General features: G+C 36.5%; 1 protein-coding gene across 1 annotated transcript in view; it reads left to right on the top strand.

Moving 5' to 3' along the window:
* Positions 1-26,293, top strand: part of LOC124637536 (metabotropic glutamate receptor 2-like) — a 156,056-nt gene that overhangs the window by 118,834 nt on the left and 10,929 nt on the right. The window contains exons 5-12 of the mRNA XM_047174049.1: positions 1,245-1,415; positions 2,906-3,050; positions 8,128-8,379; positions 10,928-11,102; positions 21,387-21,493; positions 22,105-22,254; positions 22,729-22,862; positions 24,027-24,190. Coding sequence (XP_047030005.1) covers positions 1,245-1,415; positions 2,906-3,050; positions 8,128-8,379; positions 10,928-11,102; positions 21,387-21,493; positions 22,105-22,254; positions 22,729-22,862; positions 24,027-24,190 — 1,298 coding nt within the window. The remainder of the gene's footprint in view (positions 1-1,244; positions 1,416-2,905; positions 3,051-8,127; positions 8,380-10,927; positions 11,103-21,386; positions 21,494-22,104; positions 22,255-22,728; positions 22,863-24,026; positions 24,191-26,293) is intronic.

Raw genomic sequence — 26,293 nt, 5'->3', positions numbered from 1 at the left:
GCCTACAACTGCTCGACCTATGGATACAGTGAGCTCGTTTTGCGTGAATCGGATTGTCAATAATAATCAACAAAATGTAGGGTAGCTGTTTGTAACTAATATATCAAGACGACCAACACCTTAGTCTGCCCGTGACCATGGATGCTGTAAAGGATCCGAAACGTCGGGATTAAATAATATTAATATAACGCGATAAAATCCGTAAAAGTAGTTTTATTTAAGTGATAAGTTGACGAAAATACATCATACAATGAATTTTTCTACTATGGATTTTATTTTAACAAAAAAAAAATGGTGCAAAAAGTATAACTCTTTTGTGCCCGATTGTACTTATTTCCGGTCGATTCTTGACATGGACTGTTTTATTTCAGTAACTGTAGGGTATAAGCAATAATATAATATACATTAGAACTTTATTGGTTATCAGGCCAGGGTTCATACAAAATTGCCCATCATCCTTTAAATCGACATAGAAACAAGTATGTCATCCATATATGCAAATTCATTAAGAGGCATATGTCGTCAGTATAATAATTTTAAACTCAGTTAATAGACATCTTAAATTGATTGAGATACACTCTATTATAATCTAAAGGTTGTAATAGTCTATGGAGTCATACTACGGAAACACAATCGTCATCTGATTTGACAAAAGTTCAAAACATTTCTGAAAACACAACTAATCATTTTAGTTACATACTATCTTTAAACATACTGGCTTCCATGTACCTACACATTATATGAAATAAAAAAAACCTGTTATTAAAACACGATAATCATTAAACATTAATTGATTGTAAATACTGAAAGACTTTCATCAAATACATAAGCTATATTCTGCGTGAACTGCAAAGGTTTGCGCACAGACTTTTTTTAAAGCAGTGGGCAGGCAAACATTCTAAGAAGGCCAAATTCTTGTTTTTTTGTTACTTTACCAGTTTTTATTCAATACAGTTGGATTTAAGAACTACATCTACGTTGATGATTTATGAACATTATACATTCTATTAGTCGATGTCACGCGAAATGGACAAGGAATTGGGACTAGTCGTCATAGTAAACATTTTTTGGCTTGCCAAGACCTACGCAATGGTACTAGAATCAACACTGTTGGACAGGGTACCAAAACGCCCATCGTCCTTTCAATGTCCCTTAATTTGGAATTATCATTATGATTTAGTCAACCTCCTTTTATTTTCTCATTCACAACATACCTTTTTACTTCTTTTCTTCTTCTCCAAAAGGTGTCGTTTTTCTCCACTTCCCCGGAGCTGTCGAATAAGGCTCGCTTCGAGTACTTCACGCGCACCATCCCGTCTGACCATCATCAGGTGCGCGCCATGGTAGAGATAGTCAAGAAGCTCGAGTGGAGTTACGTCTCCATCATTTATGAGGAGTCCAGCTATGGGATTAAGGTAAGAAAGCGTTACTTTTAAAGAACCAACCATTGAATGTATGTAACTAACCATTACGGTAGATACATTATAATTTACCTGAGAAAAACCATAAAATTCTTCGTTTTGTTTTGCAAGAAAGCATTCACGATGCGATTTGTATTTAACTGAAAAAAACATTATAAATTTTAAGTACCAACATCACTAGCCGTCATTTAACAATAAAAGCACAAAACTGTTTGAGAAAGTAATCCATTTCTATCATCTGCCCCGGATATATACCTATACCTACCTACCATTTTCATCATCACAAGTGTACCAATCAAAGTCCAAAAATACTTCAACAACAAACAATAGAATCAAAAATTCCTGCATATCACAACCCTGGTCACGCCGGAAGCAGTCATGTTAGATGCGGATAAATTGGAGTGACGTCATGAATATGAATGTCGTTGACCGCGCGTTTCATTTGCGGCAGGCTCTCGTGGATTAGATTCTAATCATTGAGACAAATAGACAAATCTATAGTAGTGTTGAGTTGGTTTGTTTGTTTGAAAGGGCTAATCTCACTACTGGTCCGGTTTATAACATTCTTTCAATGCTATATAACCTCTCTATCGAGGAATGTTGTACGTTTCTTTTTGAAAAATTGCGTGCAGTAGTCTTTTTAATAAGTACACAGAATAATGTTGTAAGTTTGCATTTTCTCCAAAACTTAGGATGAATATAAAGATTAAATAAAGAAAATATTGTCAATCAAGGTTAATTTACTTCCCTATTAGGCTGGACAAAATAAAACTTGTAACTCCGGGAGCCACAAAGAAGCAAACAAACTTATATTAGCTCTTCATAATATTTATGTAGAAAGTTCTTTCTTATACTTGGTCGTAATAAATTGTCTTAGGGATACAAATACTGCTCATTATTTTACTATTTTTTATATGATAACAAATGCAGCACACTGTGTTCATCTAGATATATTCTAACAACATGAATATTTAAATGCCCAACCACTGACCAGTACATTTACATGTCAAATTAGAATACCTAATAAAAACTAGAATTTCCAGCGGACGGATGTAAATAATAAATGTCTAATTACCCAAACGTTTAATATATTATTTAATTAGTGATTCCTCATGATCGCAACCGATTTCCGCGCAGGTGGATTCAAGCGCTCATATTAGCACTAATATGGCAATAACAAAGGCAATTAAGCGGGAACTGTAGTTGTAATTTTCCAAAATTAATTAAAATTGTTCATTCGTTTCCACGCAGGTATTAATGGGAACTTTACTTTGGATTTTTCTCGAACTGCGTGCTTCTTCAAAATATGGGACTTAATTTTGGGGAAACCACTTGGTGCCTTTAATTTTTCATGATATTTTCTAATTTGTAAAGTTCTAATCCCGATTTAAACTTCTCTACCAACTTTGTGTCAATTTTAATCCAGTCAAATATTGATTATAATCAGTCCTCAATATCTCTTACTCACAAATATATTTTCTCAGGCATTCGAGGAGTTGGAAGCGTTACTAGCAAAGAGTAACATCTGCATAGCTGTGAAGGAGAAGCTGGTGAAAGACTCAGGAGTGGCACACGAAGGAGCCTATGACGAGATCGTGTCCAAACTGCTCACCAAGCCAAGAGCTAGAGGTAAGTGAAGACTAAAGCCCCACATTGTAGGGTAAACTGTATATAGTTAGCGATGGTTAACTGACAGATTATTTTGAATCGACAGTCGGTCCAATGATCGAATTATGGTTCATTTTGAAGGTAATTGTGAATCCAATGAAACTTTTTAAAAACAACCAAATCATAGCGCACATCTTATAAATCATAATACGTCTCCAACACACCCCGCACAAAATATGCTTAAAAGATGGAGGACCTACTAAAATATAAGGAAAAAATATCAGTTTATTTCGAGGGTGACGTTACTTTATCGTCCGCATAAACACTGACAATACTACTTATACTTATGGGAATATAAGGTGTCTGCCATGTTTACATGACATGGGGCCATCCCATAAATAATGTAAACGGATACTTTTAGCATACATCCAACTTATTATTACTACGCGTCCGCTTAGTTTCATATTCATAAACAAATAAATAATGTAAGCTAATCCATTATAAATGCATGCTACTCTTTGCTGACTGAGGCAAATAAATATAAATGCTCTTTTTCAAATAAAATGTATTCTTTTTCTGTTAAAAAAAAAAAAAAACATAGAGATGTCAGATTTTATTTCCTGAATCCGTGATTTATGTTTTGAAAACGTAATATTTCAAACAAGCTGCTATTATTCAAAGTTTTGACAAGTCCCAACTAAATCAACATGAATAATGTACGTAAGCAGAAAAGCTGCACACAGTTGATAACACAAACACAGCTGAAGGAATAATTTTATTGCACTTCAACCGATAGCCAGTGGAATTGTTAAAATAAAAAGTTACAGCGACTCTCAAACACAAAGGGTGAAAGGTAAAAGCGGGCTGATTACGGAATTTTGACAATCGTTAAAGCCACGTTTTGAATTGAAGAGGTTAATGTTCACTGCTACATAATCTTCTTACTACTTGCTGTAAATCTGAGAGGAATTTACCCATACCGAGCTCCAAATTGACAAATACCTCGTTACATTTTAACCCTGCAGATTAAAGAGTGCCAAGAGTTGTTCATTTGATAAAAACAGATATTTCAGCTGCAATAGTTATTATCTAGTTTGAATGGTATAGCGTGGTTATTAACGTCGATATAATTACAGACGCATTACACTTTCAGCTTTGTCTCTAAAATGACGATGCATTTGCAAAGCGGCCAATAGCTTGTTTGCCTTTAAATAGAAGCTTCAAAATACATGACATGGTCAAATGTTATGTTTAAATGCTCGATCAAATTATCTTTATTCGATGAATATGATTATAGAGGTGACTTTCCTACTATCGATACGAAGTTATCCTAAACTAATTTATTCATATAACTAGTTTACGACTTCGTAAAAATAAATTCGTTTCCCGTGGCATAATATGCGAGGTCTAATTCCATTCCTGAAAGGAACTTTTGTCATATAAATAGGCTTATTCAGAATAGTAAATGAGTATCACGTCTTAGTTTTATTTTGTGACAGCGAACGCACAATCACAATAGAATGGAAATATAATAATAGAAATGTACTCGCTCCGGTACTAGAAAAAATAATAGGGACGAACGGGAAAGAGAGACTATCTGGGAGTTATTCCGTTTTTGATAGACTCGTTATTCTGAATTCTTGATTTTGTGGTAAGAATAGTGAAAAGCGTGTTACAGTGATTCTATTTATTATTAATTGTTTAACTTAGCCAGGATCATTATAATTTGCCTGCAAAAAAACCAGCTTTTCAATCCTCAACATCGTCCAAGCCTTTCACCAAATACCTATCACCCACGACGACACCCCTAAAATCGAACCCAACAACAAACAAGGAGTTATAAAGTGTAATGTTATCTAGTTCCACCATGTTGCCACAAGGACGTGATAAATTGTGGCTGTGTGGAGCTCAGATAGGCAGCTGCGCCGAGTAAAACAATTTTTCGCTAAAGCGGCTACTAAAATTGAATCTATTGGTGACGGCGATAAGCAATGATTACCATTAACTACGCCACTTTGCGTCCTTGTGGATGGCTGGCTTGGGGACAGATTGTCGGATTAAAACAGGTGGCCTTTGAGTACGGCTGCGGATGCTGGAAAACTGGCTATGGAAGATTTTGGAGATTTGATACGGAAATAATTTTGTGGAGCTGTAGTTTTCGAGACTATTTTTAGAAACGATTCTATGCGTATTGTTGTTTACCTTTCTAGGTATTTTGAAAAGCAATAGGGGCGGCTTATGTTTACCATGCTTAGTATTTGTTTATTAACACATAGTTTAGTTGACATTCCATGGCAAATATTATGATTATTATGATGATGGTATAGTATATACTATTTCTAGCTTAGTTTTCCTGTGACCAAATAACTGCATTCCAAGTTCCACGCTTCTCGATATTATGAGTATCCCGTATAAATCACTACATCAAAATGATGTTCCTTTTAAATATGAAATATAAACAGCAAAACCATACAACATTGCTCATTCATATTTTGATTGCGATAAAGCGCAAGAGTGCAGTGTGCTGTCACATAAATATAGCGTGAACTGAAGTAGAAACTCGCAGTGAAGCGGGCACTGCGCCAGAGATCCTGAACTGATACATTATTGAATAGTTATGTATTTGTTACGTTTATATTGAACTACTTATCTAGTAGGAGGAGACTTATTCCGTGTTTCGAAACTCACGTCATTGATACACAGTACTAAGCTGCATCTGGTTAGACTAGAAGCCGAAACCAAATTGGTTTAACAGCCAGCCAGATGATGAGACCTATTCCAGGAATCTGAATAAATGAAGAACACAACATTAGATAGGATTGAAGAAGAGTCAAATGAACAAGCCAGATTATACAGCCAACCTATTGCCAAAAAGACAATATTTGCTTAAGTAATAGTACCTAATAAAGTTCGTCAAGACAAATAATACATTTGTAGGCTCTTATCCAAAGAGATCCACTTAATATTAAATTCATATTTCCTAAGTACTTATGAAAGAAGCCTACAACAAACTTTGTTATACAAACTAAGAGTCTGTTAATGTCTTCATAAAATGTTTAGAAAACAGAGAATAGTTAAAAGGAAAGTACAGAATAATGTAAATGTACAGAGATAACCAAATTCTCATAAGTGTTCATTTCTGTAATACACTTTTATAGCCCAAAACATATCTTCCTGATATCCAGCTTAATTCAGTGCTTATGATAATAGATGGCAGCACGTGTGGCCTCCTTACAGTTACTCTCAAGATTTATTATTTACGACTGAGTGTTCTTAAGACATGTTTCTGCTACTTGCTCAAAGGGAAATAAAAGTGGTGATACATCTTTTTTTTCGTTCGTTACGCGATAAAATATAAGTGGGAAGAAGGTTATATTTTGTGTGTTATCTGTTACATAGAATTGTGTCTCTCCAAGAATAGTCTTTGTCTCATTCTACATATTTTAGTACATTTTTTGCAGTAACTGCTTCTATCAATGGTTATATCTAACACATTATGTAAATAAATACTAACATGGCTATAGCTGTACTTACTAATGTATTTCTTTAAATAGCATCTCTTGAAATCAAATCTGCAACGTGACGACACAGTCCCCTCACTAAAAAGTATCGATACATCGCTCACGTACGAGCTCTCGGCTACATCTGCCATCGATAATCGAGTGCTATTGTCTGACTCGAGCCGTTGGTATTAACTCGAGCGAACGGATCGTCGGCTGATCAAGCAGGCTTTTGTATGTTGCACACTTAATTATATTTTGAGCACATTAGTAGGTATATAGACAGTAGTTGATACAGAAAAATAGCTAGTTACAGTTTTATAAAAGTAATTACCGCGTATAGGGGAACCGAATCTTTTTTGCAGTTGATAGCTGTCAAATTTCATCAATTGTCCATTTAATGGAAAATAGCATTTTTTGGGCAGTTCGCCATATAGTAAAATACTTTCTGTCTGACAGAATTGTCAACTGCACCAAAAAGCGGTGTGACCGTAGGTCATTCCTAGTTTGATTTATTAACAACCCATGTTAACAGTGTCATTGACGTGTAAACGGGTGCTACTTACATAAATTATATTTGATACTTGATTTTTAAACCTTTACATTAAATAAATAATTCAGAGTAAAAAAGAAAATTGAAACTACGTAAAAACAAGATGGTATAGAGAAATGAAATCTGACGTACAAAGTCAGCCATCTTGAATATTCTATGATATTATGTGACACCTCATTTGTTCTACTGGATTCAGTTGGCAAAGATATGTGAAGTAAGAGGCATCTTGTAGATGTGTTCGTAATAGATTCCTAATGGTATGGCATTGATAATATTAGCATAATAATGGAAATGTATGTACATGTTTTGGTTTACTGATAATCTCGATAGTCACAAACCTTTGCTATTCCAAATCCTTCTTGCAATCCTTTGATTCTATAATATTATCAAAATTAAGACTTAAATCTGTTGACTAGCTTTGGCGTGGAAGCGCGCTAAAAGACAGGGTAACTTTCACATTTAAAATATTAGCAAGGACTTTACTTAAAAAGCACGCGTGCATCATTTAGCAACAACATTCACTCAGCCTTACTCCCTAACCCTAAAACAGCACATTTTAATCCTAACTCCAACAAGCTCAACGTAAAGAGGTTTTACCTGCTAAATAAAACACGGTTTCCCGTCGGATTTCCGCGCAGTAAGGGCTAATAAATTAGTGGCGTGTGCCCTTGTTTACTCACGATACGCCTTGGGTACTGTGTCAATATACAACTAGGCTTTGCCCCTGTTACAATCAGGATAAATCTCGCTTCTTGACTTTGTGTAGTTAAAGGCTTTTGTTAGAATTGCTTTAAGATTTACGATATCTAGGATATTTGTCGCGGAATACAATGTGTTGATTAAAAAGCTAATACCTACTATAGCTAACCTTTTGTAATAGAGAAAGACTTACAACATTTCTAACTTCCTAGTACTTAAAATCTAGTACAACATACTTCTACTACACGAGCACATCATTACATACAAAAAACTAATCAGTCAAGTAAAAGAACAACGCTATTTATAGAAACAATACTGACTTTTAAAATATAACTCCCTTCAACAGGTGCCATAATCTTCGGATCAGACCAAGAGGTAGCTGGCGTGATGAGGGCAGTAGAACGAGCGAATGCGACCCACTCCTTCAGCTGGGTAGGATCTGACGGCTGGAGTGCCAGGTCCCTGGTGTCAGACGGCAATGAACGAGCAGTGGAAGGCACCATCAGTGTGCAGCCCCAAGCCAATGATGTGAAGGGATTCAAGGAGTACTTCTTGGGACTCAATGTAAAGAATAATAAGAGGAACCCTTGGTTTGTAGGTGAGATATTCCAAGCAGTTTTTATCATTTTTCATATCGCAAGCTCCACATTAGGGGTTTTAAAACAAACTGAACAAACTGTCCAGCGTACGAAAATTCTTCGAGACTTTTTCAAAAATTGAATGGGTGCCGTTATTAGTAATTTAATACACAGAGCCTAGTCCGTAATTAAACGTTACTTGGCTATTGAAAACGATGCCAATTAGCACTTTTGCCAATTTGTTCGTCTTTTCATTCAAATCCGTTGCTGACAAGAATTCTTGAATTTCAAAAACTTCTCCAATAAGGAAGAGTGAGGAACTTTTCACTGAACTTATTCAGATATTAGGATTTTCTCTTTTATCTCGCTTATAACATTATAAATAGTTGAAAATGCTTCCAGAACCTTCCAAATCGCTTCTGGAATTTGCTCAAAAGAAACTTTGTTGCGCTCCTTTCAAGTGCGAGGGAGAACTTTGATTTTCTCGTAATTGGTGTGAATTTATCAAATCATTTCCATTAAGTAATTAAAAGTTGTTTTGCAAATAGTTACGAGATATTTACGGAGCTTCCAGGAATGGCTGATTCGAGGAAATTATTATTCAATTTACGATGAACTGCCTTCTGGGCCTAATGATAAGTAGTGCTCTTGACTACTCTTGAGCATAAAAAGATTTCCCAGTTTTTTTTTTTATGTGCCCTAGCTTTGTATAACTGAATTTTATTTAGTCTATTGCCAGTACCAAAAAAAACTCAATTTTAAACATCTCCACACTTATTCCATGTTGGCTTTGTCTTACACGATTATAGGAGCCATTTCTTGCACTCGTGGTTACACTATGGCATGGAGTACATAAATTATACTTAACTGTCTTCGTGTCTGCTACTTAAACACAGAGCCTGCTTTGTACAGCCATAAATCTGTTCCATGTAAATTGATTTGGTTTTACCGGATACAAGGATTTAACCTATGCGTTGTGAGGTTTTGAAAACGTTGAGCCATTTTAAATGGGCTCGGCTCACTTAGTATTTTTTTTTGAGCCGTACAATTTAAGAACATTAGGACGGTCTTCCGGTCTTCTTCGGAGTTCTTACTCGAAGGTTGCAATTAGTAGATTATACCTGACCACATCCTAGTTATTTTTAAAGAACACAATAATTCTTTGTCGTTCCTAAGAACTAATTCAAATACAGATCTCTAATCTCCACTCAACATAAATCCTTACTCCGTAATTCAAAGCTCTTATCCAAACAAACTCTCCTGTAAATATCAGAAAATATATCAAAGAATGGTATCGTAGAACCCGGAGTGGGGACTAATTAGCATAGCGCGTACGAACCCCCTAGTTTTACTGACAGCACCTCATTTACATACCCATTGTTATCTCTTTGAGGTTGTATGTACCTGATCCTGGAATTTAATATCTGTAAGTCTGCGTCTAGTATATTTGAATTGATTGCTTACTATAACTTTTTAGGTTATGTTAGTTGTCACATTTAAGGGTTGAAAGAATTATTTTGAAATATTAAAACGTCTGCTTTTAAATGGATGTTATAATTTTAGCCAAAAATACAAATTTAACCAGCTTGATCTTAACTAGCCCACATAATTATAAAAGTCTTATTCTAAAAATATTACCCTCTAACTCGAACTGGACTTAACTATTAAACTTGAAAATGGTTCTATACTTAAGAACACTCTAAGCTCTTAAACATTGCTTATAGCCTCTAAAAGGATTTCTGATAAATCTTCCCTTTCCTCGGAAATCGTTATAAACTTCTTTAACGGTAGCCAGGATGATCAAATTATTTATATCTTAAGTAGCAGATCAGAAAAAATAAAGACGTTTTTCCTAAAACGGATATTATCAAAAATAAATAGGGACAGGATACTGCGATGACCTTTTTCTAATGGCATCGAAAATATCCTTTTATTTGGCTTTCTTGGAAAGTCAACCAAATTAGTTGGACTGTTTTGGTGAATTTCATTTAGTGAGCTCATGTATCTGTTATATTTACATTAAACTCTTCAATGCCCTTGTTACACTGAGAGAATTTTACAAAATTCCTTCCTTTTCTTTTGCAGTCGGTTCGATAACCGCAAGACGCTCGCCAGTCTGGTCTGACTTTGTTTTAAAAAGTTTCACGTCTCCATTCTGAACTGTCCTTTGCACATACGTATGCTAAAAGAGAATTTTCAATTTATTCTTGGTAGGTATTTTGTTAACAAAATAGGAGCACTACGAATATAATATACGCTTGCGTCCAGAATTCGTTTAATATTTTTTTTTTATGATTTCTAAATCTTTGTCTTTCATTCAAATTGGTTCACATCATTAGTGTAACCATGAAATCTATTATATTATAAAGCTGAAGAGTTTTGCTATTGAATTTTGAGCTGTTTGTTTTAATTTTCTAATCTAGAGGTAAAGAACCGATGGCCCGATTCGAAAAAAATGAGTAAGGATATCCACTACTGTTACTAGATGCGGGACAGGGGTCCACACACCACATATTATATCCAGCACCTATTCCATGACTAACTTCAACCACGTCATTATCCCCACAGAGTTCTGGGAAGACCACTTCCAGTGCCGCTACCCTGGCAGCCCGAGGACTCCATACAACGGCCAGTACTCCAGGGTCTGCTCCGGGCTGGAGAGGCTCACCGTCAACAACACGGAGTTCGAGAGGCAGCTGCAGTTCGTCTCTGATGCTGTCATGGCTTTCGCTTATGCTATACGGTAAGTTACTACCTGGATAAGGCTAGGGCTTAGTTGTTTTTGTCTTGTCTTCTCGCAAATTATATTTGAAGGTTCTATTCGATAAGATGGAACTGAATTAGATGGTAAAGAGCAAGTCTCGAATAAGTTTGGTAATTACAAGTTTGTGACCCTATAGCCCATTTGTGTAGCTTTTTTAACCATATAAAGAGGAGTGCTATTACCCTATAAAGTTCAGCTGTAGACGTCCTAAATGGAAATGTTGATGATGATATACCCTTTAAGTAGTTATGGCAGCCAAGGTCTACATATGATTGTAGTTTTTTTAAGGAGCTCTTAAGCTTATAGTTTCTATGAGAATAAAATCAGCGTATCAAAAGGACTCAATAAACCATACATTGCAAAAATTCTTCAACAAATATCATTTATGCATTATGTATGAGCACGTATATTCGAACGACATCAAAGAATAATGTGAACCTATGTATTGCGAGGTTTAAATGAAAACCGGTGGTAGGCTTTCACACTGGCAGATTTTTTTTTCATACTATCATTCTTTCGTACTTTCTAAGTATAACTTAGACGCCAATGGCTGATAAAAAGGTGAAGGAAAACATCTTGAGGAAACCTGGACTATAAAGTCTGCAATCACCAACCCGCATTGAGCAAGCATGGTGATTAATGTTCAATCCTTCTCCGTGTGAGCGGAATTCTGTGCCCAGCAGTGGGACGATAAAAAGGCTGTAACACAATATGCTTTAAAGTCTGGATGACATTGTTCTTACATTATTAACCAGTGACGGAATGTCTGCAGATATTACTCTTCATAAACCTAATATTTTACAGTTCAGCAGTAAAACTGGTTTATGAGTTATTTCGAAATCTTGGCAGTTGGATTATTCACACACTCGTAAAAGAGAAGACATACAGAAAGTATTTTTATTTTCATTGAGTATAGTTATTGAAATTCTTTTATAGGTTTGTACTTGATAGGTTAAAGTTGGCTGAAACTTTCAGATTTTATTGCTTTATGGAGATTCATTTTAAAGTAGTGAGCTCTAAAACAATAGTTGAAATAATTTACCAGTAAGTATTTACAATCAGTGTTTGTCTTCTTTTTTTAATTTTACACTCCTCCACTCAAAACTTAATTGTATTACATCTATTATCATAAAGCTAAAGTTATAAGTTGTATTACATCTATTATCATAAAGCTCTATTATCATAAAGCTAAAGAGTTTTAATGCGCTTTTTTCGGAAATTACCTACGGGTTTGATTAAAAAATAAATTGTTTTAGCTTTTAATATTTACTAGAGGTACATATATAAAGATTCTCATAACCCATATTGCAATAATACTAAACAGATTGCGAGACTGTCAATAGTAGATGAGAGACATCTAGGCTCAATATTGCATGATAGCACGCATATGCAATGCTTGGCATTTTTCATTTCGTGCCAACTGGATATTGACAAAGTTGATGTTGAGAGTAACACGAGTGCAGCTGCAGATAAAACGGTTAGCTTCTACACATTGCACGGTATTATAAACGATGATATGGCTTAGCAAAGGTTCTATCTATACTCATATTAAAAAGAGGAAAAAAAATGTTTGTTTGTAAAGGCTAAACTCAAAAACTAACTACTGTACTGATTTGAAAATTATTTCACTGTCAGAAAGCTACACTATTCAGAGAACGTAGGCTATAATACTGTATCCCGGTACGGATAGTTGTTTCCAAAGTTCGGTTTAAAGAAGTTTGTTTTCTTATAAAAACTGTACAGTTCACGGCTGAAACCGCAACAAAACGGTTAGTGACTAATATTGACTTAATGGAATGTTGGTTTGGTATATACATCCGAAATGGCTGTTATTTAAGCTTTAAATTTGCTATAGAAAAAATGAGGCTGAAAAAATACGATATTAATTCTGGACTGACTGGCGCTCTAAAAAAGCTCCGACTCCGTACTTAATACAACGTGGTCACAAGTTAAATAAATAAAATCCTAAATGGACACACTCATCTACTCTACATTACAACTGTTAAAAATTCATCTCAAAGCTCCAAAACATAATTACTAACTAGGAGCCCAAAAGAGTCGCTCTGTAAACTGTTGAACCCAGCATTTTCAAAAGGATAAATAATTCATATGGCATAGTGAGCTTACTCTCGTAAACCCAATTCGACGAAAGCGGTATTACTTTAATGGTCCTTAATCAAATTTTCTGAGGTCATGTAAATGAACTAGCTGGCCCGTATCAATTAGAGGGCCCAAAGGGTGCCGGGCCTCGGATCTCATGGAATTAATTTCATACGATCCTACTAACATTGATTTAAATGTAATCCTCTGGGAAGTCTTTCTAATTTGTTCTCTTTGCGGTCAGGTTTCGTTAATTAATTTGACCAGCTTAGGCGGCCATAACTTTGACAATCAGCTTAAGAGATACTTTAATTAAGGAGATCCTAAAGATGTTAACAAAAACCTGAAACGGTATTAAGTTCTTATCGCTGTAACTTAATTTCTACTGAGGTGTATAATAAGACGAAGTTATAAGTGAGGAGAAAGTTATAAATAGCAATCTCATCACTATTTAGGGCGGTTCTGAAACTATTTTAATCAAAAACATTTTTCGTTAAAGTAAGTCTGGCATGATACTGGCTGTTCACGGGGAACGAACAAACTTTAATCCTTTTTTCATTTCTTAATAGCCTGGCCATTTTCCCGAGGGTGGAAAGAATTCGAGCGGTACAATTAACTGTCTCGCTAAGAGTTAATTAAGAAGCTGGCTGACGCTGCACTTTTTTCAAAACTTTTGTAAGTGAACGACTATCTTGCCGTGGTTTCAAATTACGCCCGAATTTTAATGAATACATTACATCGATGATTAAAAATCTGATTATAACTGTGATTAGTCTGATAAAAATATATTTTTGAGGACTAAATAATGTTGTCTCATTTATCAACTAGAAAAATAATCAAAGCATTTATTTATAGCTAAGCGACCGTCTATTTCCTAAAAATGAATATTTCCCACATAAAAAATGACGATCACAAATATAAATACCCTATTAAAGAAAACCCATTATTTACCGATCCCAATAAACTAAACCCTTAAGTCGTGAAGGTCAACAGTGTCATCCAATTTTATGGCATACTTGGCTTTAGCTATAAACCAGATAAGTCCCATTGAGTTCACAATGCCTTCGAGTATTTGTGAGCATCGCTGAAAACAGCCATCTTCAACTGATGAGGATTTGAATCCTCGCTAATCTGTACTTAATATAAATGCAAAGGAATATCGTCTGTTTGTAACGCTTTGAGGGTGCTGAATGAATTTTGATTAGATCTGTATTTTGAATCCTGAAGCAGGATGTTGGAGGGTATTGACTGAATACGTAAAGTAGATACTTACCTGAGATGCTTGAGGAATTAGGTATATAGGTACTACTATTATTTACTAATAGAATGCTGTTCATCTGTCTGAAGTGGTCAGATATATAAATATTTAAATAATTTTGAACTCGTTACGCCCAAATTGCCATAGTGGAGACTAGATTTCTAGTCATGTTATCTATTTACTTAGTGAACAGAAAACCACAAAAGGTTAAACGTTTTACAAATCTAGCAATATCAACATTATGAACAAAATCTTCGACCTACCACTTTCACCCATTATAGCATTCACGGACCCTAAGCAAGGACGGCCTAATTTTCATATTAGTGAATCCATTACGGCTACTTATCCGTCTTTTACCCTAAGCCTCAAAGGGTACGGTGAATGGCACATTGACAAGAAAAGGGACGTTCTGATAAAAAAGGGTCTGATTCAGAACAAAACATGCACTCACGCTTAAACTGGGCTCGGGACTCCTCAAGGATCGAAGGCACATTGTTCGAGGTGATGTATGGAGAACGAATATATAATGATTAATGTTTTGTAGCGATTTCCGTTGACTTTTTGGGCGTGTTTGTTTTCTTTTGGCCCTTCCGCGTGATGTATGTTTGTAACGTGCCGTGAAATATGTTGACGAATTGCTGGTGACAGAAAATGATGGCGCTGGCAAAACTATGGCTGTAGTTTTCGTTGGGTTATACTTGAGGCTTTTTTATAATAGAGTGGTTGGTGAGCATTGGGATTACCTACTAGTTTTATTAGCCATTTAATCAGGTAGCATTCAATTACAGAATTTCACACAAAATCTTGTAACTTCAACAAGTATTACATAAACACAAATATTAATATCCACCGCGCACTACTGACTCAACTTTCGGACATTACTTGGCCCAATTGTTAGTTGACAGTTTATTTTTAAAGTCATCGTGAATTCAATCAAACTTTTTGCTTGTCTAACACCGGTCGTAGGTATACCTATTGATTCTTATATGTATTGAGTATTGAGGTTCCTCCAACCTGAAGGACAGACATGTGTTGCTGGGGAGTTTGTTGCGCCACTTCTTCCCAGCAAAAACATATAGGAAGTGGTAAAGAGTTGGCGTTTTGGGTGCTATCTTTTGTTTTTGACGTTCTATATAATTTATCAGCCTGTTCGGCCATTCAGAGAATGCGTTCCTGACACGTCGCGATTGAACTGACGACGTAACTTTGCAATGGCGTTGCAGTTACGATAAAAATATTTTTGCTGGTTGTTTACCGTTTTAACAATTGAGGAGCATTAAAACAACATTATTATATCAATAATCAATGAATGTAGTTACGTCGTCAGTTCAATCGCGACGTGTCAGGAACGCATTCTCTGAATGGCCGAACTATAATTTGAATAAACATTTTTGAATTTGAGTTTGATCATGGTTAGTATGCATTACATATATGATTTTCATACCATGTCCAACATATCCATGAGATTTATGAGCAGGACCGAACTATGATTCGGCAAAAAGTTTGCAACGTGCAAGAGCTAACAAATTGGCAGATGTAAAGTCCAAATAGCCTTCGTATAAGAACATTTCGTTCACTAACGAGGTCGTATTTGTGCCGCTAGCTACAAGAGGCATCGCATCCATTCCGGCTTAGATTACCAATGAGTGAGCCAATCGAAAACTGGACTGCTATCGAATGTAACTGTGTTTTTATGTTACTCATTTTTGTTTGTTCACTCATTATATTATGATGAGATTTTGTAGGAGTTGAAACGCTTTTTATGTTTGAATGATAAAAATCTTCGTTGTTGTCATGTGATTTCTTGCCGGTTCTTCTCCATGAGACCAACTTTTTGGAACCATAAGAGCCTGCAAAGGCTTATTTGAAATAAAAAAAAATATTTTGATTTTGTGATTAGCTGAAATGGTTTTAAGGTTTGCAGTCAAGTTTTTTGCTGTTTCACAGCTGCCTATATGCCGTTATAATCAGAATCTGGTCTCCGGATGCCTCTTTGTAGCACATGTTGATACATTTCTATCAGTTTGTTTGATTTCTAGCAGTCGATTAGAAGCAAATTTTGTCAACACAATTTCATACCTAAATAATTTCATATCGACCAATATTCAAAGTGTTATTAAATAAATCCATTGAAATTGGGATTAACAAGCATAAGGAAGTGAACACAAACACCGTCACATTTTCGAAGCCAAAACCGCAAACCTGTGGTTAAGCCGGCGTATCAAAGGGAACTGCCGGTTTGTGCTTTTGATAGCAACCACAAAGCCACTATAATTCAATCGGAGCAAAGCTATATGAGAGTCAAATGAACCGAAAACCGAAATTCGAAGTTTCATGTGTCACTGCACTACGGCAAAGGTGAAATAAACCGAATTAGATATTTGATGTTTCACGGTCCCCTTGCAGTACTAGGACCGCGTGTTTGAGAATGGTTCACACAACTTAAATTTTGAGAGGATTCATACTAAATCTCAAGACGATCAAGTAGGCCTATATTGTGGAAAAGAAAAGCTAAAGACCATAGACCCTTTTAGTAACCCTTTTAGTATCGAGGAAACAAAACTTTTCGATTCCAAATAGCATTATCCAATTTCTATAAACCTATCACTACGCTCACGCATAGATCCACCGTGACTTCATTATCTGTTTTCTACTTCTTTCACACCTTTCAAGTAAAAGCGACAACATAAAATAAAAACAAACCAGGAAAACAGCAAGAAAAAAAGTTTTAATCATCCCAAAACAGCGGTCCATTAACGCCTCCAACAGTTTTAGGGTAAAGACACATTGTCACGGTCCATTACAGTCGACTTGTTGAGACAAAACAACAGCTCTTAGTGGACAGTGGACACATTACTGCAGATTCAATTACAAAGACAGACAACTTGGTAGTGCCTGTAGGTGTTACGAACAAACTAATGGAAGAAGGCTTTTGTTTGTGATATAACTTGCTTATTTTATTTTGGCATGTTTCAAATTAACTGTCTTGTATACTGGCTAATCTTATCTTTGGTCTTTGCTATGTCAGCAACGTTGTATTCAATATTGTTTTCATACACATTTTATTTATGCTGTCTGTTGCTTAGCTTATTAGTTTATAACTTTTGTAATAAGAAAAAACTCTATTATCTATCGTGTACAACAAACTTAAATGACTTCTTAACATCCTTTACATTGCAATCTTTCAAATTAAAAGACAGAGTTTCCTTCAGCCAAACATTCCAAAAACTTACAATACGACACTCCAATCAAAAGGCTACCTTTTAAAAAGCGGCAGAACAGCCAACCAGTCAGTGAACGAAGGTGGCTGAATAGCCAGGATACACAAGGACAGTCTATAGGCAACATGAAGTAAGGAAAGATGAGCGGAGATACCATAATGCAGGTAGGTCAAGCGCCTTCTTCTAGGTCAAATACGTACGGTGTACATAACCAAAATGATCAGTTACGAGTGAACTAACGAGGCCTTCGGGAGCTTAGAGACATCTGCCAACGATTTTTGGCATTACAAGAAATAATCGGGATCAAAGAAGGCATATAAGGGAGAAAACAGTAACGTTCCTCGTCTCCCGCACACCCGTATTACTTTCTTAGGAGATTTTTCTTTGTGGCATCTCCGCTCATCCTTCCTTACTCCGTGATAGGCATCTATACCTGGGCCTGAAGAAAGGGCGGAGAGCTGAAACGGGCGCGTCAATAGAAACCATTATGGGCCAACCTGAATAGAAATGGCGATGTAAAGACGTCTGTTGTGGTTTTAGAATGTTCCTTCTCAGAAGGATTGGCTTCGTGTTACATGAGTACGGTGGGATGAAAATGTGTATGTGACAGATTTTCAAATCGTTGGGGACGGTTGTACAAATCTATATCTATATTTATATAATCAAGTGGAAACACTTCCCGAGTAACACGGGACGCGGGTGAAACCGGGAATTCGGGTAGTAAATAATAAGGCTGTAGCAAGTTCGAAAAGTATTTACCTAGTTATATTTTTGTAATTACGAGCTTGACTTAAGTTCAAGAACAAAAATTGTTAATTTAACGGTTTGCTACTTCGCAAAACTAGGTTCACTAGAAGTTTCTTCTAACAACGAGAATTCTGAGAAAAAAAAATAAACATGTATAAAGGAAAAAGGTACCTATTACCGACTTGAATTTCCTAGATTACTTCGTTAGTAGATAGTAATAAGAACGAAATAGTACTGTTTCTCGATTTTAGTTCCATTTTGTTAATTAATTTCGTGAAATTGTTCAACAATTTGTTTTATGATTTTATTTTCGGAAATTAGCAGAATTTTTATATTTGTTTCAAATTTATTGGTACCAAAATATTTTTGGAAAAAGCAATCAAAGTAACATCCTAAGACGACCCACTTACCAAAGAAAGAAGTAGGTTTAACATTTTTCACGGTCTTAGAAACAAAATGTCCAAAGATTTTTCTTTGAACAATATAAATCATTCGATTTTAATTGTGTTATTGAATAAGTATTGCTTTATAATAACGTAACAAGCAACGCCTCGGGAAAGCTAAAGATTTCAATTCAGATAACGAACAAAGTGGATTATTAATCTACTTTTGTTGGCAATGATGAATTGTGATTCGAAATTGCTATTATTTGAGGAAAATTGTAGGGTTTTATATTTTAATACCATAGTTCAAACCTTGTTCAAGCTGTGTAATTTCAGTAACGATTTCATAATACATGCTATTAACTTTCTTTAATTGGGCTTGACTATATTTATTCTTGCAATGTTTTATTAAGAACCCCCGTATACCACACTCTTTTACCGACTGTTATTCGGTCGAAAGTTTGTTTGAACTCATAAACCAGTATGGAAATGAATGGCAGTTTGCATATCAGAACAATTAGTCTGATTGGAAAATGGATATTCTTACGTTCAAAATGAACTATCAGCCAACCATGTGTCTAACTATCGGGCGATAGTTTAGGCTGCAGTAGTCAGTTTAGTCGTATATGTATATCTGTAGGTACCTATATCAAGATGACACAATTAGAAATGATGTTCCCAAAAGTTTTACCTACTGAAACATGGTAAAGAGGACACAAAACGTTAATTGGAGAGCATTAAAAAAGCAAAAATCTTTGTCTTACCCACAGCTGCAGTCAAAAATGAGCCGTCTTAACAAAACCGCGCTCTCAGGGCTCAAATGCAGTTTTTAAAGAGCGCATTATGCAGCCGACCTCAATGCATTCAGCCTACACAAAACGTTCTCATTTCGTCATACAGAAGCTTTGAGAACCGCTGGAAATACCAGATTGTCTGTGAAAATAATGAATGTGGATATTCAATTCAAAAGTCGTGAGGTATTTTTGGATGGCTGCCAAAAATGTGTTTTGCGGTTGACCACTTTGCGGTGATGTTGGTTTTATAATTAACATTAAAGTATACAATTTCGGTACTACAGGTAAACTTAGGGATTGTTCACACCAAACGTATTGTCCGCCGCTGACTGTGAGTATACTCACTGTCTGCCCCAGTGTGAACGTCGACTCAATCTGCAGTACGCGTACTCACCAAGCCGACAATAGGCTATAGCGTACGATGCGCTACATGTGTGAACAAAAGAATAGGCTCTTGTAGGTTCACACTAGATGCGTACGCTGAGCGGCTGACTATTCTACACATAAAAGGGCTCAGTATTTGAAGTTACTCGTAGTATTTTATAAACGATAAAACAAGCGTAATTTATTTTTTTCAAATCAGACGTTTTACTGATATTTCAATTAAATGATGCGCATTCAGATAGTTGCCATTTGCGAAGCTCTAGAGGAAGACGAAAATAATAAAAAGAAGAGATTGTGGGTACATCCCTTAAATTTGAAGAGATGTTTTCTTGATCAATTTCATACTTTATATTTCGAATATAGACTTTATCCAAATAAGTTCAAGAAATATTTTCGTATGACAGTAAAACATTCGATGAGTTACTATCTTTAATACGTTTAAGTTTATATAAAAGGGACACTAATTATAATTATCGACGTGCTGAACCGAGGCACGGCGGTGCGTACGCAGCGGAGCGGCGCTATTCGGCAACTGCGTCCGCGTAGCCAATCCGCGTCCGCCGTGCATAGTCGCGTAGTAAAACAATCGGCCACTGAGAGTCAGCCACAACAGACGACGTAACAGCGTATAGTCGGTTCGGTGTGAACGACAATTTCAATATATATGGAAAAGCAATAAACTGCGTAACGCGCGCTCACAGTCAGCGGCCGACAATACGTTTGGTCTGAACGATGCCTTATACTTTCAATATATATTGAGTATGTTCCTATCGTACCTACTAGGTACTTCAAAGCTGCAACCTGTAGGACTAGAAACCGACCCCAACATGGTTAGGAAAAGGCTAGCCAGATGATGATGTTCCTACGTTATATCTTTGGCCGCCTCGTTGGTCTAGTTGGTTCGATTCCCGAGTCGGGCCGAAATCACTTTGTGGGTTTTAGAAGACTTTCACAAAGCAGCCCGAAGCCTGGAAGTTGGTGATTGATTCACCCGTGCATCGGAGAGCACGTAAATGTCGGTCCTGCGCCTGATCTCTTTCCGGTCGTGTCGGATTGCCGTCCCATCGGGCTATGAGAGTGAAGGAATAGGGAGTGCACCTGTGTCTGCGCAAATGCTTGTGCACTATAATATGCCCTGCGCAGTTGGCTAATCTCCTAACATGAGAACAGCCGCCGTAGCCGATAATCGGCTAGGAGGACATCATCATCATCATATCTTTGGCCACTTGAAACTGGCTTATAAAGTGTCTTGATAGAACATTGTCTTACCTAATATAAAAATATAGCTCCTTAAGATCCACGGTTACACTAAAAACCACAAAATATTATAGGTCACTACGTGTATATTTATTAAAGAGATTCTTTCTTTTGACCAGGGACATGCATGCTGCGGTGTGCGGAGGGAGGGCGGGTCTCTGTGACGCTATGAGGCCAGCCAGTGGCGCTGATCTGCTGCGGTATCTTAGGAAAGTCAACTTTATTGGTAAGTCTTGTCCTAGATAGAAAATAAACAATTAACCTTCGACTTTGGAATCAATAAAGACCATATACTAAAGATGAAGTATCGAATGCAACTAACTGAACAGCTTTACAATTTACAAAATAATCTGAGTAAAGATAAATATATTGAGGTTATGGAGCACTGGGGCAAAATGGTTAACCGTAGGAGAAGACTGCAACATACAAGTTTTCTTAAGAGTAGCTTAATTAAAAACTTTTATAAAGATTTAAAACAGCTTACACGAAGATTCCTTTAAAGAAATGCTCTCGACTTTATATGCATGGCTTAATGGCATAGTGGCTTCCTATTCAAGTCTTCTGAAACTTTCCTGCCAGGCTGGTTTTTAAATAAATGTTGCTCCTTTAACGTCGTACTTGGGTAAAATATATTTTTAAAACTTTCATACTGAATCCAAAATAGGTCTAATCACAGTTGCGTAGCTACATCTTATCCAAATCTTATTTATTTATGTACAAAGGCGGATTTAACGCGTTAGGCCAATCTACCTTAGGATGATGATGTAATATACAATCATTGGAGCCGTCCATCAAACACTTATATTCTTCTCTAAAATGCTGTTCATCTTCCCCAAGGTCTGAGTGGAGACGAGTTCCATTTCGACAGCAACGGTGATGGTCCTGCTCGCTACAACATCTTACACTTCAAACAGACGAAAAGGGGGACCTACCGATGGGTCAACGTGGGACAATACCTGGATGGAGAGTTAGAGCTGAATATTGATGGTGAGGCTTCAAATAAATGGAGAATTTTCTTAGTGTTATAATTTTCTTCTAAAAACTAGGACGTGTAATTGGGAATTTGGAATTTTTGCTGATGTAGGTTTTAGTTTGCGATCGACGTTTGCACTGGTTTACTTAGCTAAAGGCCGAGTTGCTTTGACACAGTTCACGAGATAGTTCCAGTTGACTGACAACTTCCTGTTTCCTGCTGGTCAAATACTACTCAGCTCAAATTCAAAAACGTTTATTCAAATCAGGCTGATAATAAAGCACTTTTCGAACGTCAAAAACAAAAGACAGCCCCGAAAACGCCCATTCTTCACCACTTCTTACGTGTTTTTACTGAAGAAGTGGCACAACAAACTGCCCAGCAACACATTTTGGTTATTAGGTTGGAGGAACCAGATTTATACAGGACAAGTCAAATAAAAATATCGTTATACTGTTAGCATAAAGTAAAAATATGTTTTCGCGCAGATATCCAGTTCAAGTGGGGCGAGCGCCACCCGCCGGAGTCGGTGTGCAGCGCGGAGTGCGAGCTGGGCCAGGCCAAGCAGTACGTGGAGGGCGAGAGCTGCTGCTGGCACTGCTTCAACTGCACGCAGTACGAGGTACATACACCACTGCTCCATATTTAAAAGGTTCCCATAGTGTTACCTCTTTGTTAGACAGTGATTAAACTTGCAACTTACTCGATTAGAAGAAGACCGCTTTGAAATCCATGGCAACTATTGTTGCCAAGCCTAAACTACATAAAAAGTTTCCCATATTGTTACCACTTTGTTAGGTTTGTCAAGTGTTTAAACCTGCAGCTCACTCGTTAAGAAGAAGAAGACCGCTTTGAATCAGTGTCATATATATTGTTGCCAAGGCTAAACTACTCTCTAGAGTTCAAGGTTATAATTGGCGTTAACAAGTCTGACCTCCGGTCAGACTGTTTGCTGATTTGTAGAAAATTATGAGGGAGTAATGTAAGGAGCGTCTATTTCTATATCATTCTTATACACCTTGAAGTGCTCAAGCGGAAGAATAATAAGAATAGAAAAACTTGTATGGAAAAAGATATAAGCCCTTATAACAGGACTTATATCTTTTTGTTCTTTATATTCCGTAAGAATTTTCTGCTAACTTTATAGGTACTTAGTGTTTTCCTTAACCATGAGTGACGCACAAGATAAGACTTTGAAAAGGTCAAATAATCACACGAGGCTTTCAACCTACATATTTTAGTTTATCTAGTGTGGATATAGACATAAAACAAAAACTAGCCGACAACGTCGCCATTACGGAAATACTCGTCCCCTTCATCCGGCACTTTCTTGATACCGAGTTGAACCACTTAATGTAATAATACTAACTATTTTACATTAGCATTTAGGAATAGCACTTACTGACTTAGAATAGAGCTGTGGTAATCTTAATTTCTGGTGTAGATAGAAGGGGAATATATTTATTTTTATTGGTTGAGGATTCTTGAGGACTTTTCCTAAGCTACGATTACATAATATGAGAGTTGGTATCTATGTTGTGTTAACAACACTGAACACTCGCAAAATATTTATCTATCTATTATACTAATATTATATAGTGAATTATTTTGTTGTTGTATGTTCAAAAACTACTGTACCGATTTGCAAAATTCTTTCACTAGGTATTTGAAACTACACTTTGAATGACTGATAGAATTTATTAGGGACCGTGGTTTAAAACAGCGGGAAATAGCGTTTTTTTTAAAATTCTATCAATAACATCTTATATATTTTTCCTTAATACAGATAAGATCGATAGAAGAGACTCAATGCACGGTATGCCCTCGAGGGACCTTACCAAACCCCACGAAGACCGAATGCCGTCCCATCCCCGAGGCCTACCTGAGGCCTGACTCCGCCTGGGCCATTGGGGCCATGTCCTTCTCGTCAGTCGGGATATTGCTGACTGCGTGAGTATAAACTATGTATGTAGATGGTAATAGCAATTCTAGAAAAGGACTACCAATTTAGTAGTTTCAACAAGATGAAAAAAAAACATTGTAATCAGAGTATTGACGCTTTAACACTAGTGAACTTTCTATCATACGGATGTTTAGCAAACATTAATTGTTACTAAGGCCTCGGCCTCGAATTTTGCGGGCAGCGGGGCGGCAGCGGCGGCGGCGCGGCGCGGGAGCGGCAGGATCTTACGCGTATAATCAAATGGACCGGCCCTAGAATACAGCGGCGCGGGAGCGGGTAATGAGCGGTGCACTCCAGTCAAGCGGTGACCGGCCGCGCCACCGCCGCTGCCGCCCCGCTGCCCGCAAAATTCGAGGCCGAGGCCTAAAGATGACCCCTGAGACCACGCAAACGCAATAGAATGTGTACGCTTGTGTTAAAACGACGACAAAATCAGCTAGTGTAATAGAGCTCTTAGAGAAGGACCACTCTCAAGTACCTATAATATTATATCGCTCCAAATATTTCCAATAACTTTTACATGAAATCCAATATATTTGTCTCTAAAAATCAGGAATTGATATCGACAATATTGTATTATGTAAAGTTGCTACAAATTGATGAGAATCCCCATTTTGATATGCAAATCAAATTGTAAGCAATTCCCTTTGTCAATAAAATTTGGAACGAGAGAATCCGTATAAATATTGTAAATCTGTAAGTGGGTACGTAGCTGTTATTTACATAATTTGGTACCTACGTATTTTTACTTAGTACCTACTGAAATCAGTTGCCTTTTACACGTGGTTCCATTTACAAGTACACTCATAGATGTAGATCATATTATAACAAACTGGCAAATTGAATAAATAAACTTTAAAACCAGTGCAAATTAATTTAACCAGATTTCCCGGTTAGGAACTATATAGTTTTGTTTAAACAGTGGTCCAAAACTCAGTTATGACATCCAACATTTGCTGCAGTCAGCTGTTCTATTTGTCACCGAGTTGCATGAAGTTCGGGTTAGGAGCACGCTCTAGGAATTCTGACTAAATTCTAGAACGTTCGCGAGATTGTATGTATTCATAATTAATTGGATCGTGGTATTTGAATAGGAGATGAAAATTAACCAAATTGAAGACAAGACGCTGTACTAGATTTTACTCATAGTTTCATGAAATAGCTTGAACATTAAGTAATGGTGCTAACAAGGTACATGTGGATAAAAACCCATAATTCAATAAATGAAAAATAAAATTCATATTTCGAATTGTTTGGTCTGAAAAATATATATACCCGGATTGAGATGTAGATCTTATTTAATTTTAAGATCTACATTTTATGTTTACTTATGTTTTACAAATAATAAATACTTTGACTTTGACTTTGAGAACAATCCCTTTTTGGAGTGATGTAAATCATATTTACAATTCCAAAACAAGCAGAGGCTCGCCAAACTAAAGGACCAAAGTCTACAACCACTGGCCAGGACCGTAATCCATCAACCACTGGCCTGAATTATTCAGCTTCGCAAAAAGAATGAAACAATTCATCAAAATGAAGATAACATTACAAAAATAACTTCGTTAGAATTCATAACAGTTAGCATTCACGATTTACAAAAAGCAATCGGGAGGAAAGAATCCAAAATGGATCCATACAATTTCGAAACGGCGCGTGATGTGAATTAGAAATGTTTCATTAAATGACGGATTATTACAGTATTGATGAAATTCATTTCCTGCTGGATTTGTGACGAAGTTAATTTTGTGTTCTGTGCCAATTTCATGCCTTCTGTTTGTAATAAGAACAAATTAATTTCACAGTCACACCCACAATGAGGCACCAATTTTGAAGATAATCGAATAATTTTGAAGAATATCGTTGTGTTTTTTACATGCATCTTTTTTCTCCTCCGTCCTCAACGGCCTAATTTCACAATGTAAGGCGTTGGCGCTTTCAGACAAATAGATAGATGTAACAAACAAACTAATGTTCAATTTCAGCATTAGGTATAGGATGGGCAATTACCTATTGCTCGTCTAAGCTAAAATGATGCGAAAGTGGGGGGCATCACTTCAGTTTAGATGAGCTAAAGATCATTTTGTTAA

Source organism: Helicoverpa zea, chromosome 16 (assembly GCF_022581195.2).
Source record: "Helicoverpa zea isolate HzStark_Cry1AcR chromosome 16, ilHelZeax1.1, whole genome shotgun sequence".
Classification (NCBI taxonomy): Eukaryota; Metazoa; Arthropoda; class Insecta; order Lepidoptera; family Noctuidae; genus Helicoverpa; species Helicoverpa zea.
The sequence above is the reverse complement of the archived record's forward strand: the minus strand, read 5'-3'. Positions and strand labels throughout refer to the sequence as shown.